At 46.3% G+C, this 15992-nt stretch overlaps 1 protein-coding gene, 1 non-coding gene and 1 pseudogene across 4 annotated transcripts in view; 1 reads left to right on the forward strand and 2 right to left on the reverse strand.

Moving 5' to 3' along the window:
* Window positions 1–437: 437 nt before the first annotated feature.
* Window positions 438–520, reverse strand: Trnal-uaa (transfer RNA leucine (anticodon UAA)). The gene has a single exon. It is a non-coding gene; the product is annotated as a tRNA-Leu (tRNA).
* A 6650-nt stretch (window positions 521–7170) lies between these two features.
* The window catches only part of Phactr2 (phosphatase and actin regulator 2), a 381904-nt gene continuing 373082 nt past the window's right edge, over window positions 7171–15992 (reverse strand). For all 3 annotated transcript variants that reach the window (XM_090338012.1, XM_090338011.1, XM_090338013.1), the window contains exon 2: window positions 7171–8109. In XM_090338012.1, coding sequence (XP_090194138.1) covers window positions 7238–8109 — 872 coding nt within the window. In that variant the 3' untranslated portion in view covers window positions 7171–7237. The remainder of the gene's footprint in view (window positions 8110–15992) is intronic.
* LOC150059569 (TP53-regulated inhibitor of apoptosis 1 pseudogene) lies at window positions 13402–13632 on the forward strand (annotated as a pseudogene).

Genomic DNA, 15992 nt, shown 5'->3' on the forward strand with positions numbered 1-15992 from the left:
GGCAACAACAACAAAAAAAACTAGAGATGTTATTCTGGGTTTTGAGCAGAATCTGAAACTGAGCCAAGACCCCCGCCTCCCAAAAAAGACCATTCCCCGGACCCCCCCACCTTCCACACACACACACACACACACACACACACACACACACACACACACACACACACACACACACACACACACACACACACACACACACACACACACACACACACACACACACCGGGCCTTGCTCTCTTCCGGATTGAGAAACCCGAGAGTTGTAGGCCTGCCCTTCTTTCAGCCTGAAGTCAGAATCTTAATTTTCAAGGCGTGGTCTGTTCAATAAAGTATCTGTTTAAAAAAAGAAAGAAAGAAAGAAAAAGAAAAGGGGAAAGGAAAACAAAAAGAATGTAATAAAATAAATAACTAAATCTGGAAGAAAAAAAAGATCCTCCTACCAGGAGTGGGGTTCGAACCCACGCGGACATATGTCCATTGGATCTTAAGTCCAACGCCTTAACCACTCGGCCATCCTGGTGCAGACGAGCAGTGCTCCTCCAGCTCTTCCTACAAAGCTCTCCGCCGGCTTCCTCGCCCCCTCCCTCAGGAATGCGGGGCCGCCGAGGCTCCCCGGCTGGCTCAACTCCAGCCACAGACGCCTCTTTGGCGGGTGCCTCCGCTTTCCTCCGCCGTGGCAGCCGAAGCAACTGCAACCTGGGGCGTACGGCGGAGCGATTCGCGCCGAGCCCGGGCCCCGCCCGCGCTGCTTTCGATTCCAGGTGCGCGCGGGCGCGGCAAACGAACCCAAGTACAACCACACTTCCTGGGTTTGTGGGCAGGAGATCTGGAGCAGCCGGGCCGGGGGCGCGGGGCTGGGGTTCCCGGGGCGCCGCGAGGTCGATCCTGGAACAGACTTCAGGGCTGAGCTCTGCGGAGCCACGGCCTCCTCCGGGCGCCTGCAATGCCCCGAGCAGCGCCCAGGGGCCATCTCTCCACAACTTTCCTCTCCATGCATCCATGCATCCATGCATCCATGCATCCATCCATCCATCCATCCATCCATCCATCCATCCATCCATCCATCCATCTATCCTCTCCACCAGGGCCTCGGCTCGGCCGGGCGGGCAGGGGCCAGGCAGCTGCTCCGGGAGCCGCAGGCCGCCTCGCCCGCTCCGCACCCCCGCGCCCCGTCCCCCCCGTCCACGCGTGGATGGCCCCGGCGTGTGGCCTCACCCGTGGCCGCGTCCCGTCGGAAGGAGCCCCTCGCCCTGCCCGTGGCCTGGCTCTCCGTCTTCCTGTCACCTCCCAGGACGCGTGTCCCCGAGGAAGAGCCAATTGCCCAGCCTGACTTCCAGCCTCCATCGCTGGATCTCCGCCTCCTCCTCGGTGGCTAGGGCTACAGGTGTGAGCCGCTGGTGCCTGGCCTCAGTTTCCCCAGTTAGGTCCACCTCAGTCCTGTCACCTTCTCCTCCTGGGGATTTGGGGTTCTCCTGTGCCCTGACCTAGTTGCTCTCAAGGAACAGTCCGTGTGTCTGTCTTTGCCTGCCTGCCTGTCTCTCTCTCTCTCCCTTCCCCCCTCCTCTTCCTCCTCTTCTTCCTTCCCCTCCTCCTCCTCCTCTCTCATCCAGAAGGAAAGGACGTCTGCCACCAGTGCCTCTGCCAGGCCATCTCGAGTAGAATCCACTCTTCCTTTTCAAAACAAGTTTAGAATCACTGCAAATATTGACAATTAGCGCTGACTGCAGATGGCGAGTGCCAGGCACTCCTCCCTGGGGGGGGGGGGGGCAGGGGTGTATTTGAACAACAGGACATTTCTCTCATCTACCTGGCAGTTTACTTTCCTCAGTGCATGCCCGAACAGCTTGCTACTAGGGAGCGTTTCTTGTTTGGCAGGTTCCTTCCATCCACATTAGAGAGAGGGATGAAGAGTCTGGGGAGAGACCTCATTACCTAACCAGTGCCCTTTTAAGGGTGCAAAAGACGAGGGTGCGCATAGGACAAGGCAAAGGAATGAGCTAGACAAACATTCCTGGAGCAAGGGAAATTCTTGTCTCTTTCAGTGGAGCCTGACAAACTTTCTGTGATGGACGATGGCATTCCTTGTGTTTGATCTCTACCTGTGTGAGATTTTTCACTGTCTCTATATCCTGGAGATCCTTTCCTTTAGCATCATACTGTATGGCCTTATGTATCAAGGTTTTGCTCTATTGCAACCCAAGGGTGTTTTTGGTTTTGTACGAGGTGTGTGTGTGTGTGTGTGTGTGTGTGTGTGTGTGTGTGTGTGTGTGCACACTGGGGCATGAACTCTGGGTCTGGGCACTGTCTCTTAGGTTTTGGGTGTTGTTCAAGACTGGCACTCTACCACTTGAGTAACACTTGCATTTGGGGCTTTTTGATTTTATTTATTTATTTATTTTCGGTGTCTAATTGGAGATAAGAATCTCACAGACTTTCCTGCTGAGGCTGACTTCAAATGGTGGTTTTCAGCCACATGAGTAGCCAGAATTGCAGACGTGAAGCACCGGTTCCAAGCAAAACCCAGGGTTTTGAAAGCCTTGCAGGAAATGCTGCTGGGCAAAGCACACCTGTGGGGTGAGGGAAAAACCTGGGCCTTGTCAGCCAGCTGAGCTCACAGCTCCAAGCCAGGGCAGGGGAAGCATTTCCATTCCCTCTTGCCTTGACTCTTCTGGGCAAGCCATGGCTTGCATCCCTTTTCCTTGACTCTTATGGCAAGCCATGGCTTGCATCCCTTTTTCTGCCCAGTGGCCAGGTGGGTGGGCATGTGGCACTGAGGAGGCATTGTGGAGTTGTGTGTGAGTTTAGGGGTGGGGGGGTCACCCTGACTTACAGGAGAGGACTGGAACATCTCTAGACTTGCTCATCTATAGCAACTTCAGTAGCCAGGGGCATTGGAGATGATAGAGAGCTTTGCTCGATGTAGTATGGTTGCAATGTGGAAGAATGTGGGGAGATTCCAGTGTAATGCACAACGTGGTATGATTGAGAGCAGGTGGTGAGGTAGTTTGCATTAATGATTTTGGCAGATGCTGTGTGTGTGTGTGTATGTGTGTGTGTGTGTGTGTGTGTGTGTGTGTGTGTGTGTCTATAGATTAGTGATCAAACTCAGGCCTGGGAAGGCAAAACAAACTCTACCACTGAGCTCCATCCCCAGCCCCCCAAATCTTTACTATATAAAACATGTATAATATAGGTATTCTTTTTGTATAGTTGGGAGAATAAAGAGGACAGAAAATTATTGGTAGGTATAACCAGTTTTACAACTTCCTTTTCCATTCATTATGAGTCTAGGCTTTCCCTAAAACATTTCCCCCACACTCTCCCTTCCCAGCATCTCCTTCTAGCCTCTGCATTCTCAGGCAGGCTGGCCTCCGTGCCACCTCACACCTTCTCTCCCCCTTGTCAGCCTTCCTGTTCAGTGCTATGATTTGGTGATGCCTATCCTCACCAAAACTCCTTGAAAGCTTGGGCCTCCAGGAGTAGCAAGTGTCGAAGTAAAGAGGTTGCATGCCATCCTTATCAATGGACGGAGGTCTTTCTGGAGGAAATGAGTGTCACTCTTTTGAGACCAGAAAAGTCTGGACTTGGTATGACTAGAAAATAAAATAAAGGTATTGTTTTAAAATAAATATCAAGGAGGAGCTGGAGGAATGGTTTGGTGTTGAGTCTCCCCCCCCCCACACCTGTGTCTATCTACATCTATATCTGTGGCTGACCTTAAAAACATTCTAACACCTATTTCTGACATTTCTGGACCTGTCTTGTATCAGCTGTGGCTTGGCTGTTCCTGTGACACCTCTAGAAGTTTCCTGTATATATGTTGAAATGGCTTTTGCTTTTTTGGAAAGCGATTCTTGTGTCTGGCTCTTGCTGTTTTTATTTGTAACTGGCTCGTGCGTCTTCCTGAGAGTTAGGATTATAGGTATGCGCTTCCATTCCTGACCCTATAAACTTCCTTGAGTCACTAACAGATCGCAGTTGAAGAGAAATTCCGGTGGTGCTAATGAACATAACACTGAATGTGTGCCAGGCACTCTTTCCAATGCTTATTTTTGTTACTTTTGTGGCAACTGTAAAGTAGGAGTTGTTATTCCTGTGGTCCAAATTCGGAAACTAGTAATGCGATCGAGTTACACAACTACTCTGTGGCATGGCCACGATTCAATCCTTGGGAGTGGAGGCTGAATTCTTTCTTTTCTTTCTCTCTTTCTTTCTTTCCTTCTCTTTCTTTCTTTCTTTCTTTCTTTCTTTCTTTCTTTCTTTCTTTCTTTCTTTCTTTCTGCTGGTGGTACTGGGGTTTGAACTTGAGGCCTTGTATTTGCCTGGCAGGCAGTCCACTTTAGGCATGCCCACCAACCCTTTATGCTTTTATTATTTCTTGAATTTATGTCCATGAAATCTTGAATTTTGAGCCTGCTATTTAAGCTTCCTGCATAGCTGTGGTGACAGAACATGTATTGCTATACTCAGCTTTTTAGTTTTTTAACTGGCTAAGATGGAGTCTCAAGAACTTTTTTTTTTCCTTGTCTGGCCTCTAAGTACAATCCTCCTGATGTCTGCTTCCTGAGTAGCGAGGGTTCTACATGGTAGCTGTCCCATCTGGCCAGAGTCTGTATTTTTAACCAGAATGCCACATTCTGGTTGATGACAGCACATGATTCCCCTTCTGTACCTACCTCCCCTCGCCCTGCCCACCTTTGTGTTGATTGGCTCCTGCATCCTATATTAGCTGAATGGACTTCCTCAATAAACTGTATTGAGGGGTCTCCCTGATGTGTCTGATTGTCCTCCGGCAAGGGAGGGCTGGGTGAGGGCCCTCTCCTTTCTGGGCTTGTCCTGGTGGGGGCGTGTTCTCTCTATCCCTCTTGCAGGTCTGGAGGGACCGAGGACTAACCCCCCCCCACCCGGGTCAGATAGCAAGCCCCCAAATTCATGTACTGCTCTTTTTATTATTTCTAGAACTCCCACTTCTGAGTCAGGCATGGTGGTTCATGACTGTAATCCCAGCTACTCAAGAGGCAGAGGCAGGAAAATTACAATGTCAAGGTCAGTTTGGGAGAGTTAACAGGACCCTATCCCAAAAACAAAACCCCAAGAGAAAGGGCCGGTTTATTAAGTGGCTGAGTGTTTGCCTTGTCCTGGATTCAATCACCATTATCACCTTAAAAAAAAAAAAAGAAAAGAAAAAAAAAAAACCTCTGAAAGGTCCAAGAAATATGGCCAATGACTACAACTGCTCATGTATTAAATAACGGATAAAAAGAGTTTAAGAGTTGACCCAGAAGGCAAACAGGAAGCATGGTATATGTGGTTTAGAGGATTACAAACAGTAAATGAAATCAAATATCTATAACCTGATGGCTTCACTAAACAAAGACACCCTTATGTGAACTCTTCCAATCTTTCACTCCTTTTCCCCTGGGCAGATTTCCAACCACATATTGTGGTCTCGTGTAGCAAATGGAAAAAAATATTATCACAACATTTTAAAAGGTAAACTAGGGCCAGGAGTGGTAGAGTGCTTGCTTAGCATGCATGAAGGCCCAGATTCCTCAGTACCACATACTAGAAAAAGCTGAAAGTGGTGATATAGCTCAAGTGGTAGAGCTCTAGCCTTGAGAAGGCCCAAGGACAGTGCTCAGGCTCTGAGTTCAAGTCCCAAGACTGGCAAAAAACAAAAAAGGTAAACTAAGATTTAAATGTCCACAGAATCAGCATATAAAAGGATATTTATAATGGTATATTCATTAAGCTTATTTCACAAGCAGGAGTATTTCATTTTAAATTATTTCTTAACATACACAATGAATAGTAAAAGTAAAGTACAGTTTTCAGTACTGTTTCTCAGTGCTAATTTCTGTGAGGTGTGTGTGCATGTGTGCACGTGTGTGTATGTATGGTAGTGTTCTACCACTGAGTCACAGCTCCACTCCTGGATTTTCCGTGGTTAATTGGAAATTAGAGTTTCACAGACTTTCCTGCCTAGGGTGGCTTTGAACTAGGATCCTCAGATCTCAGACTCCTCACTAGCTAACATTATTATTATTATTATTAAGGTGACCCACTGGCCTGGTCATGTTTAACACAGACTGGATGGTAGAGATCCAGACTGCAGTCAGACAAAAATCAAAACAAGCAAATCAACACCAAAAATCAGAAAAAAATGTTTTTTCTTGTTATTTATATATTATATTTATAAAAGTAAGTAAACCCCATTGATCATTATGTACACATTAGGAAATATTAGTATTTTCCATTTACACATACATGTGCATTTCCAGTCCAGTAAAAAGATAATTTTTAAATAAATGTGAAAAAATACATAATGCAACACACAAAAACACATTGTGACACATACATGCTTTGAGTGCTTGTTCAATATCCAGTGCTTAAAAACATCTGGAAAGATGATCGCAAAATGCATTCTGGTGGAAGATAGCAAAAAGGAAAGGCGTAAGAAAAAGGTACGTGTTCGATGTGATTTTAATGAGTAGTGGAGGTGAAAAGAAAGCAAATGCCTTTCTAGGCAGGAGACCACTGAATAAATCAGACAGGCAATTTTACTATGGCCAAGGGCACTTGAAATTGAACAGAACGAAGAATATTTTAGGAAGGCCAGATGAAGGTAAGTTTTGATGACTTCCTTGTATTAGCAGGGCAAAATTGCCTTTCTCCTTGAGCCCATTGGAGAGTTCCTCTTAGACTCTGGGCCTTAGACACAGCTCACAGGGGAAGGAGACAGGGAGGGGCCATGCGGCCTGTCTGGGAGGCACACACGAATTTAGTAAGAATCTGAAGAACCAAAAGATAAATATTAAGCAAGAGCTGGGTTCTATGTTTTTCTCTCTCCTGAAGAACCAAGGAATGCTCCCTCCCTCCTTCCTGCCCTCCTTTCCTCCCTTCCTTCCTCCTTGTGCCAGGTTTGAACTCAGGCCCTCCTGCTCTCACTTGGCTTTTTCTACTTCTGGCTCCTGCACCCCTCCCCGCCCTTGGGGGAGGGACAGTTCATTGAAGATGATAGTCCTTGGGACTTTTCTGCCCTGTTAGCTTCAACCCTGGATCTTCCTGCCTCCCTGGGGAGCAGCTGGGGTTACAGCCCTCCCTGGCTGGGTTGCAGATTCTTGAACCTGGCCTTTCTTCTGAGGCCTGAGTTCTATAAAGAGGCTCAGGACAGCGGGCCCCGGTTTGGGGGGCGGGGTGAGGATGGTGATGGGTGATGGAGTCGGGGTGGCGGCCGCTAGTTGAGGCAGGGGCAGCAGAAGCAGCAGACGTTCCGGCAGGGGTTCCTCTTCCTGTACTGCACGGCCTTGCGCACCTGCACCTTGGCCTCGCCGGTGTAGTCGAGCGTCCTCTGCACGTTGAGCTCGATGACGTCCAGCGTGTCGGCCTGCTTCTCCACCAGCACGGCCATCTGCAGGAAGAGCTCGTGCACGTCGCGGATGCGGCTCTCCAGGCGCAGCAGCTCGCGGTGGCGGTTCTCGATCTCGTTGAGCGCCGCCCGGGCGCCCTTCACGTCGGCCAGCAGGTTCTCGGAGAACACGTCCCACTTGCCCTGCTCGAACATGTCCTCGATCTGCTCGGCCGACACCTCTTTGCCCATGATCTCCAGCTGCCGCTGGATGCGGAGCTTGCAGTTGTCGCGCTGCTTCATCTCCGCCTGGTTGTACTCGTGCATGGCGCGCTGGAAGGTGCGGGCGAGCGCGCTGTGTTGCGCGCGCCAGATGCGCGCCAGCGCCGAGTGCGCGCCGTGCCGGGCCTCGGCCTCCTCGCCCTGCTCCTGCATGGCGCGCAGCCTGCGGTGGACGCCCTCGCCGCGCGCCTTGATGGCCTTGGCGATGGAGTTGGTGTCGCGCTTGATGCTGCTCAGGCGCCGCATGGACGTGAGGAAGCGCGCGTTCTGCTTCCCCAGGCGCTTCACGTCGGCCACCAGCAGCTGGTTCTCCACCTGGATGTCGCGGATGTCCCGGTACAGGGACTCCAGGAGGTGGTCGGTCTCGAACATGAGGTGCTCGCCCGGCGGGGCCGAGTCCTCGTCGTCCCCATCTGCCAAGTGCTGGTTGTAGTTCTGGGACAACTCCACGAGTTCTGCCAGCCGGTCCTTCATGGCGCCTGCGAGCAGAGACAGAAGTGACATTCCTCCACCGCGAGAGGCAGGGGTGCCCCGCACAAAGACGGCCATGTGGCCCTGCTCAAGCACCCGGGCTCACCCCGGTCATCCTGCAGGCTGAGATGGGAGGATCACGGTTCCAAGCCAGCCTGGACTGGAAAGTGTGAGATTCTTATCTCCCACCAACCCCCCAAAGCTGGAAGTGGAGCCATGGTACAAGTGGTAGAGCGCTAGCCTTGAGTGCAAAAGCTAAGGAAGAGTGTGAGGCTCTGAGTTCAAGCCCCGATAACTGCCCAAAGTACTGCCCCAGGGAGAGGAGGTAGGTGTGCTCACAAATCAATGACATGACGGGAGGCATGAATGTGGCTGCGTTTTATAATACCTTAGCTATTGAACTTATTAGAAAATGTTGCGTTAAATTATCTTTGGTTCTAAGATGTTTCATTGTCCTACACTGTCACAAGTGCAACTCAATCACCGATTTTCATTTTTTAGGTCACTTTGAGAAACAAGTCTTTTTTTTTTTTCTCTTTTTTGTTTTTAATGTATGACATCAAAGTGGGTAGGTGGAGATGAGAAACAAGAGAAAAAGGCTTGTAAATATCAGGATTTGAGAATAAGGACAATTTGTAAGACTTGAGGAGTGGCCCCAGAGTGCCCCTGTCTTGGCTTCTGAGCGCTGGTGAACTTCCCCTTTTGTGCAGTGTGGAATACGGAAGCTGCGGCAACAGTTACTAGAGAAAGCCAGGCCAGGTTCTTTTCTCTTAAAAATGTGGGGTGGAACCAGTATCCTCAGGAGGAGGGAGGGTGACCCACTTACAGTGGATGGGGATGAACAAGGTCTAAGAAATCAGACCTCGAGTGAATGGAACCGTGGAACAGGGGAAGTTGTTTCGTGAGCAGGAGGTGATCTGGATATTGTAGGTGCGTGTGGGGATAGCACAATGAAATGCCTTTCTGAACAAATCAACAGATTTCTTGAAACAAGTTAGTGACTCAAGCCGAATTTCCACTTTACCCCCTGAGCCAGGCAAAATAATTTTCTCTGTATGTATATTTTCGCAGTGAAATGAAAACCTTTCAACTTTGAAGCATGTTTGCTTGCCAAAACTGGGAATATTTGCCCCTTGTGCCTGAGCCCCCTTGGCTAGGAAGATTCTTTCTACTGTGATTCGCAAAGGAGAGGGAAGATAGTAGCACAATCAACCAGCGATCTTGATCTTCAATTAAATGCTATTTTCAAGTCGCTGTCATTAATTTTATAAGGTACTAGGAATGGAATGCTGACAAGCTGGATTGGGTGATGAATGGGAGACTGAAATCCTTACCCTCGCCTCTCCTCTCCCACAGTCATTATTAACACAAACTCAGCAGACATTTTATTCTGTGACAAGGATTTTTAATAGAACAAGTCTTCCTACTTAAAATGCCATTTCTGCTGGCACACTTTCTCAGGGACAGGGAAGGTGACCCAACTGACCACTAGAAATAAAAAAACAACAGGAAGTAGGGCTGTGGGTCAAGGAGTAGGGCGGTAGCCTTGAGATGAAGAGCTCAGGGACAATGCCCAGGCCAAGAGTTCAAGTCCCACGACTGACAAAAAAGAAAAAAAAAGAATTTAGATATCCAGTCCTTTATTGTCTGAATTTTGAATAAATAGGAATTCCAGGGAAAGAATATTACATAAGCTTACAGAGAGGGAGAAATAAAGACACAGTTATAGATCAACCAATTGATCAATACATAGATAACAGAGTAGATAGATGATAGACAACAGATATATCAATGACAGATGATAGGTCCATAGATCCATGATAGACACATAAATGATAAGTAAATGACCGATGATGGTAGGTAGGTGGATTGATAGATGTAGGTGGACAATAGGTGGTAGATGCTAGATATATAAAGGAAAAGTAAATGGGCGATAGGTAGATATATGATAGATGCATAAAGGATAAATGGTAGTTACACATAAGACACATAATGACAGGAAACAGGTATATAGATACATAAATGAAAGATAGATGAGAGGGAAAGAGGGAGAACTGATAGAAATGGATCAATTACAAACAAAATATTAATATATGAGTGTTGTGAGCATATAATAATGTGCAAGTACTAGCATAATGGATATAATGAATGTAATGTGAAAATGCTAATATGATGAATAATGTGTAATGCTAAATGAATATGATATGAAATAGTGACATAATAAACATGAGAAAAGTAGAACAATTAAATGAAATACAGCTAAGACATCTATTGCCAATACTAACTGGTATCTAAAGGCACATGGACATGGGGGATAAAACCAACACAAGGGCACATATGACCGTAACCATAGAAACAATCAGGAGCTTGGCTTACAAGATAGAGTAATCATAAAATAACTACTACGAGCCCAGACAACTGGACATAGGAGATAGAGCAAGATAGAGTAAGATACCAGCACATCTCTGGGCACAATCGATCAAAGAAAGTACCAATCCAAATCAAGCAAGGAGGACTTTGGGCCAGAGAGGAGTGACCAAGGACTGATAGAAGCCAAGGGCCCAGAACAGAGGACAGCACTTTTGCTGGCCTTAACCGAGACTGTGGTTCAAGGATATTTGGCCTGTGGAAGCTGCTTCTTGCCCGAGAGGACCAATGAGGCCCGAGAACACAGTAATTAGGTATAACCCAATACAGTGGGTTGCATCATTGGTGAATTACTTCGCCTGCTCATGACCATGAGCAAGTAGCCATTAAAAATTAATATAGTAAACAGGTGTCTGTGCCTTGTGTCTGTAATCTTAGCTGGTTGGGAGGCTGGCAAGGAAGGAGAACAGTTAGAGGCCAGCTGAGCAAAAGTTCACAGCAAAGGTTGGGAGGAAAAGTCTGAGAGTCTGTGGCAGAGGTCTTCATGAACACCTCCACTCCCTTCAAGCCTGATTTACATGTCCACTTGCACTATGGTGTTTGCCAGAACTCAGGCTGAGTCTGCCAGAATTCAGGGTCTCAGATCTTATTTAGTTCTTTTTCTCATGTCTAATACTCTATCACCTGAACCATGCCATCAGTTCTGGCTTTCTGCTAGTTCATCGATGATAAGACTATCATAGGCTTGCTTGCCCAGATTGGCCTCAAACTACAACCCTCAGATCTCAGCCTCCTGAGTAGCTAAGAATTACAGGTATGAGCCTATAATTCCATAGCTCCTAGCCACACTACAGGTTCTAATTCCATTGTTGGTGTCCACGTGGTTAAGATGGTGGGTGGCAAGCTTACATTCAAGCTGACTTAAATGGGACACAGCAGCGTCTACACCTTCACCCACATTTGCTTTAAGAGCTGCTCTCTGGCAGCTTTGTCTTCCTTCTCCTGCAGTTTGCCAACTGGGTGGCATTCATCATAGTTAAGGGAGACATTCGGAGGTTAAATATGCATGAGAGAGCATTGGTATGTTTGATTTGTGATGTCACATTAAACAATGAACAGGTTCTTACTAGAGATACAATCTGGCTACTTTTTTTTTGCCCATCCTGGGCTTTAGCTCAGGGCCTGAGCACTGTCCTTGGATTTCTCAAGGCTAGAGCTCTACCACTTGAGCCTCAGCCCACTTCCAGATATTTACTATGTATGAGGTACAGAGGAATCAAACCCAGGTCTTCATGCATGCTAGGTAAGCACCCTACCACTATGCCAAACTCCCAGCCCCAATCTGGTTACTTTAAAAAAGTGAAATCTACTGGGCACTAGTGGCTCATGCCTAACTGCTCAGGAGTCTGAGACCTGAGGATCACAGTTGGAACGAACTCCATGAGACTCTTACCGTCAATTAAGCACAAAAAAAGGAAGGAAGGAAGAAGAAAAGGGAAAAAGGAAAGAAAAAGGAAGAGGAAAAGAAAAGCTGGAGCTGGAGCTTTGGCTCCTTGAGGAAAAGAAGCCCCAAGATAGCACCCAGGCCCTGAGTTAAATCCCCAGGATTAGCACAAAATAAAAGGGGATGGGGTAGATAGGAGGTAACTATGTCATTGAGGACAAGATGGATGACTCTGGAGACAAATCTGGGGTGTCACTCAGACATGGAATTTGCTCAAGCTGAACTCACAGAAGGAGAGGACAGAGCAATGGCTACTGAGGGTTGGTGAGCAAGGAAATAAGCGCTGTCCACCAAAGTGCCCAAATTTCACAAAGAGGAATAGGGTTTAAGATCTAGGAGCAATGACGTATTTCCAAGTAAAAGTAAACATTAGATATCAAGCCATAAAGAAATGACAGGCAAATCAAGTGATGGAGTTGCTAATCTGCTCTATTTAATTATGTCACGCTGTAAGAATGAATTAAAACATCACTTTGGGGCTGGGATGTAGTTCAGTGGCAAAGTACTTGCCTAGCAAGTGCAGTGTCCTGGGTTTGATCCCCAGTACCAAAAGAAAAAAATTATGTTTTAAAAAAAGTAGGGCCGGGAGTTTGGCCTAGTGGTAGAGTGCTTGCCTCTCATGCATGAAGACTTAGGTTTGATTCCTCAATATTGCATACATAAAAAAAGCCAGAAATGGTCCTGTGGCTCAAGTGGTATGCATAAATAAATAAATAAATAAATATCACTACCTAGCCTACAATGTATACAAATAGGACCTGTCAACCAAAATAATGTTAACAATAAATTATAGTTAAAAAATTAAATCCCCCCAAAATAAAAAAAAAATCCAAAGTCATCTTTCTTGCACCCTCACTGAAGGTGACAATTTATGGCGAGAAGTAAGCCAGAAAAATAAGAACACAGAGCAAGAACAGGAGGAAAGAAGTTAATGTGAGCTGCTAAACTGGGGAGAGGCCACAACTGCCACCGTTGGTTTTGCCTTTCCTCATGCACATGTGTAAGTGCACTGTGGAGAGAAATCAGTGGACGCTGAGCACTGGGCCTGAGCACAAAGGGCCGTGCTCATTTCATTCTTTAAAGTAGCCTTTTCAAAGGTATGAACAAAGATGGGAATTTTCTGAGCATTATTTTCTCCCCAGTAAACTGTTACAAACTAGCTGTCAGCAAAAGCTCATTGAAAGAGACACACAGCTTCCCTCTTGCTTTCTTATTTTACTCATTAAGCAAAGCAGTTGCTTTCTTGTTCTCTCTCTGCCAGAATTCATGTTTACATATTTGTTGACACATACAGACACAGACACACACACACAGACACACACACACACACACACACACACACACACACACACACACAGGTCTGGCAAGTTTTAAATCCAAAAGACCATTTCGTTGTTGTTGTTAAAAAGAGAAAGCCAGCGCCATCGCCATGAACAGCGGCCGGGAGGCTTGCACCGACATGAAGCGCGAGTGCGACCAGTGCTGCAACCGGTGGTTTGCCGAGAAGTTCCTCAAGGGGGTCGGTTCCGGTGACCCGTGCACCGATCTCTTCAAGCATTACCAGCAGTGTGTACAGAAAGCAATAAAGGAGAAAGAGATTCCTATTGAAGGACTGGAGTTCATGGGCCATGGCAAAGGAAAGCCTGAAAATTCTTCTTGACCTTGCTTGCCACCTTGAAAATGGATTCCTCTAATCAGGAAATTTAAGAGGACTTTGGATTTTGTCATCTTAAGGCTATGAAGTCAGCAGTGCAGTTAATGAGTTTGGGATGGAAGTTGTTTCTTCTATGTGTGAAAGATGATGCTTTGAGATTTCTCACTTGCTTTGGTATCTCACTTGCTTTGGAACTCAGTGTGCAAAACTGAACAATTTCTTGGGATTATGGTTGCAATATACAGTCTGGATCAACTTCAAGTATACCTTCTACATAAATCATGATAAACTAGCCAATATGATCAGGGCTCCTTGACCTTTTGATTTCTGCTGCAAAGGACATTACAGACACAGTGTGGGGGTCACTGTTCATGAAAGCGGTCAGGACCTTTTTGTTTCCTCAGGGAGCTAATGCTCTACAAAGGGATCTGAGCACAAGTTTTGATCAATACTTAGGAGCATGGATTTACTTTTATATAACATTTAAGATCGCTAATGGCTTGGGTTAACAAAGAGGAATACAGCTTTTAACAGCTTAGCAAGAGGTGTCTGACTTAAGACGTGAATGTTTCAAGACTGAAATACTGTCTCAGAGTTTACAGCAAATAATTGAATTATGATACTTGGAATGGCTACAGATGAACCTAAATTACAAAGGTTTGCAGTTAATGGCTTCCATCTGAATTAAGTCAACCTGCATTATAAACAGGCAAAATGCATCTGGTTAAATGTGGGAGATGGGTGCTTTGATTCATTTTTGTTTGCCTAGCCTACCCTATGTCTATAATCATCAAGATGAAATAAATTCTAATATTTATATTTTATCATTAAAAAAAAAGAGAGAAAGCCAGCCTCCTGTGATCCTGGCATCACTTCCATTTCATGAGACACAGCTGGGTCTCCAAACACTTGGGGAACTTCCTCTTTCCCAGGGCTGACCCCTGTGTGACACAGTCTCCTACCCTGTTGATGCTAGGCTTGCCCAGCGCGCTGTAGGCTCTAGGACAACACCTGTGCTGTGACGGAGCCTCTGCAGTGTCCAGCATCTGGGAAACCCTCCATATATATTTATTAACTAAACATACTCCACAGAATCATGATTTACATGATTTATGAGGAGGTGTCTTGCACGCATAGAGGAAGAGGCAGGCTGACAGAGAGATGGGAGCATGTCCAGATCTTGAGAAGATACGGAGCCCGCCAGGGAGAGGGTCTGGGAAAGCTTTCTAGAGAAGATGGGGCCTAAGGAGAGAGCCAGAAGGGAAAGGGGGAAGAGAAGCCAGGCAGAGACCACCAGAACATTGATAAGATGCATGGGAGGTACAGGAACAATGATAACTTAGTGTTTCAAGAACAAATAAAACACACGTAAGTGCCCCAGCCACTTACTAGATGATCCTTTAAGTGTGTAGTATTTGACTTAAAAACCAATACACTTAAAAGTACTTCCCCTTCGAAGAAAAATTGTTGCCCATTTCAGTGAATTAGACAATCTATTTTCCCGCAAAAGTGCATGCTTAACCTTCCTTCCTAAGTCTCTAAGAGTCTCTCTCTCTCTCTCTCTCCCCCTCTCTCTCTCCCCCCCCCCCCCCCTCTCTCTCTCTCTCTCTCTCTCTTCCTACTAGATGGCAATTAAAGTTTGGAGACAGCACCTCAAAGCTTCATCTGACATGATTCTTCTTTGTCTCCCAGAAAGCCTATGAATTCCTATAAGCTCACCCATTCCCTTTCTTTAAAGCATTTAACATTTCTCACTCTGCTATCTAAGATATCTATCTATCTATCTATCTATCTATCTATCTATCTATCTATCTTCTTATCTATCTATCTATCTATCTATCTATCTATCTATCTATCCATCTTCTTATCCATCTATCTACCATCTGGATAGCAGTCTAGGTCAGAGCCAACCAATGAGCCATCTGGCCCTCCAGTGGGCATCTCAGAAATGTAAGTGAGAAGCTGGGATGACTCACTGCCAAGCTTGCTGGGATTGACGCTCAGGCTCACTGGGTGCTGGGCCACAGACTCCAATGCTTCTCGATCATAAAAAAAAAAAAACCAACATGCTTAATAGCCATTAATTACAGTGACTACTGGAGCTGGAGCTGTGGTGTAATGGTTTAGACAGCAGTTCTCTAAAGTGGCAGCTGGGGAAAAAATGTGTTGAAAATGTTATTTTATGGGTCTCAATCCTAAATTCTCTTCCAGCAGACATAGAAGAGGGCCCATGATTTTTCTTTTCTGTTTTTTTTTGTTGTTGTTGTTGTTGGTCAGGGGGTGCTTTGAAATATCCTAGGTAATTCTGCTGCTTATAATCTGTAGATGACACACTAAGGTTCAGTGCACTGGTTTGGGGCCTCTCA

The sequence above is a fragment of the Megascapheus bottae genome, chromosome 8, assembly GCF_031878675.1.
Source record: "Megascapheus bottae isolate mThoBot1 chromosome 8, mThoBot2.hap1, whole genome shotgun sequence".
Taxonomy (NCBI): Eukaryota; Metazoa; Chordata; class Mammalia; order Rodentia; family Geomyidae; genus Megascapheus; species Megascapheus bottae.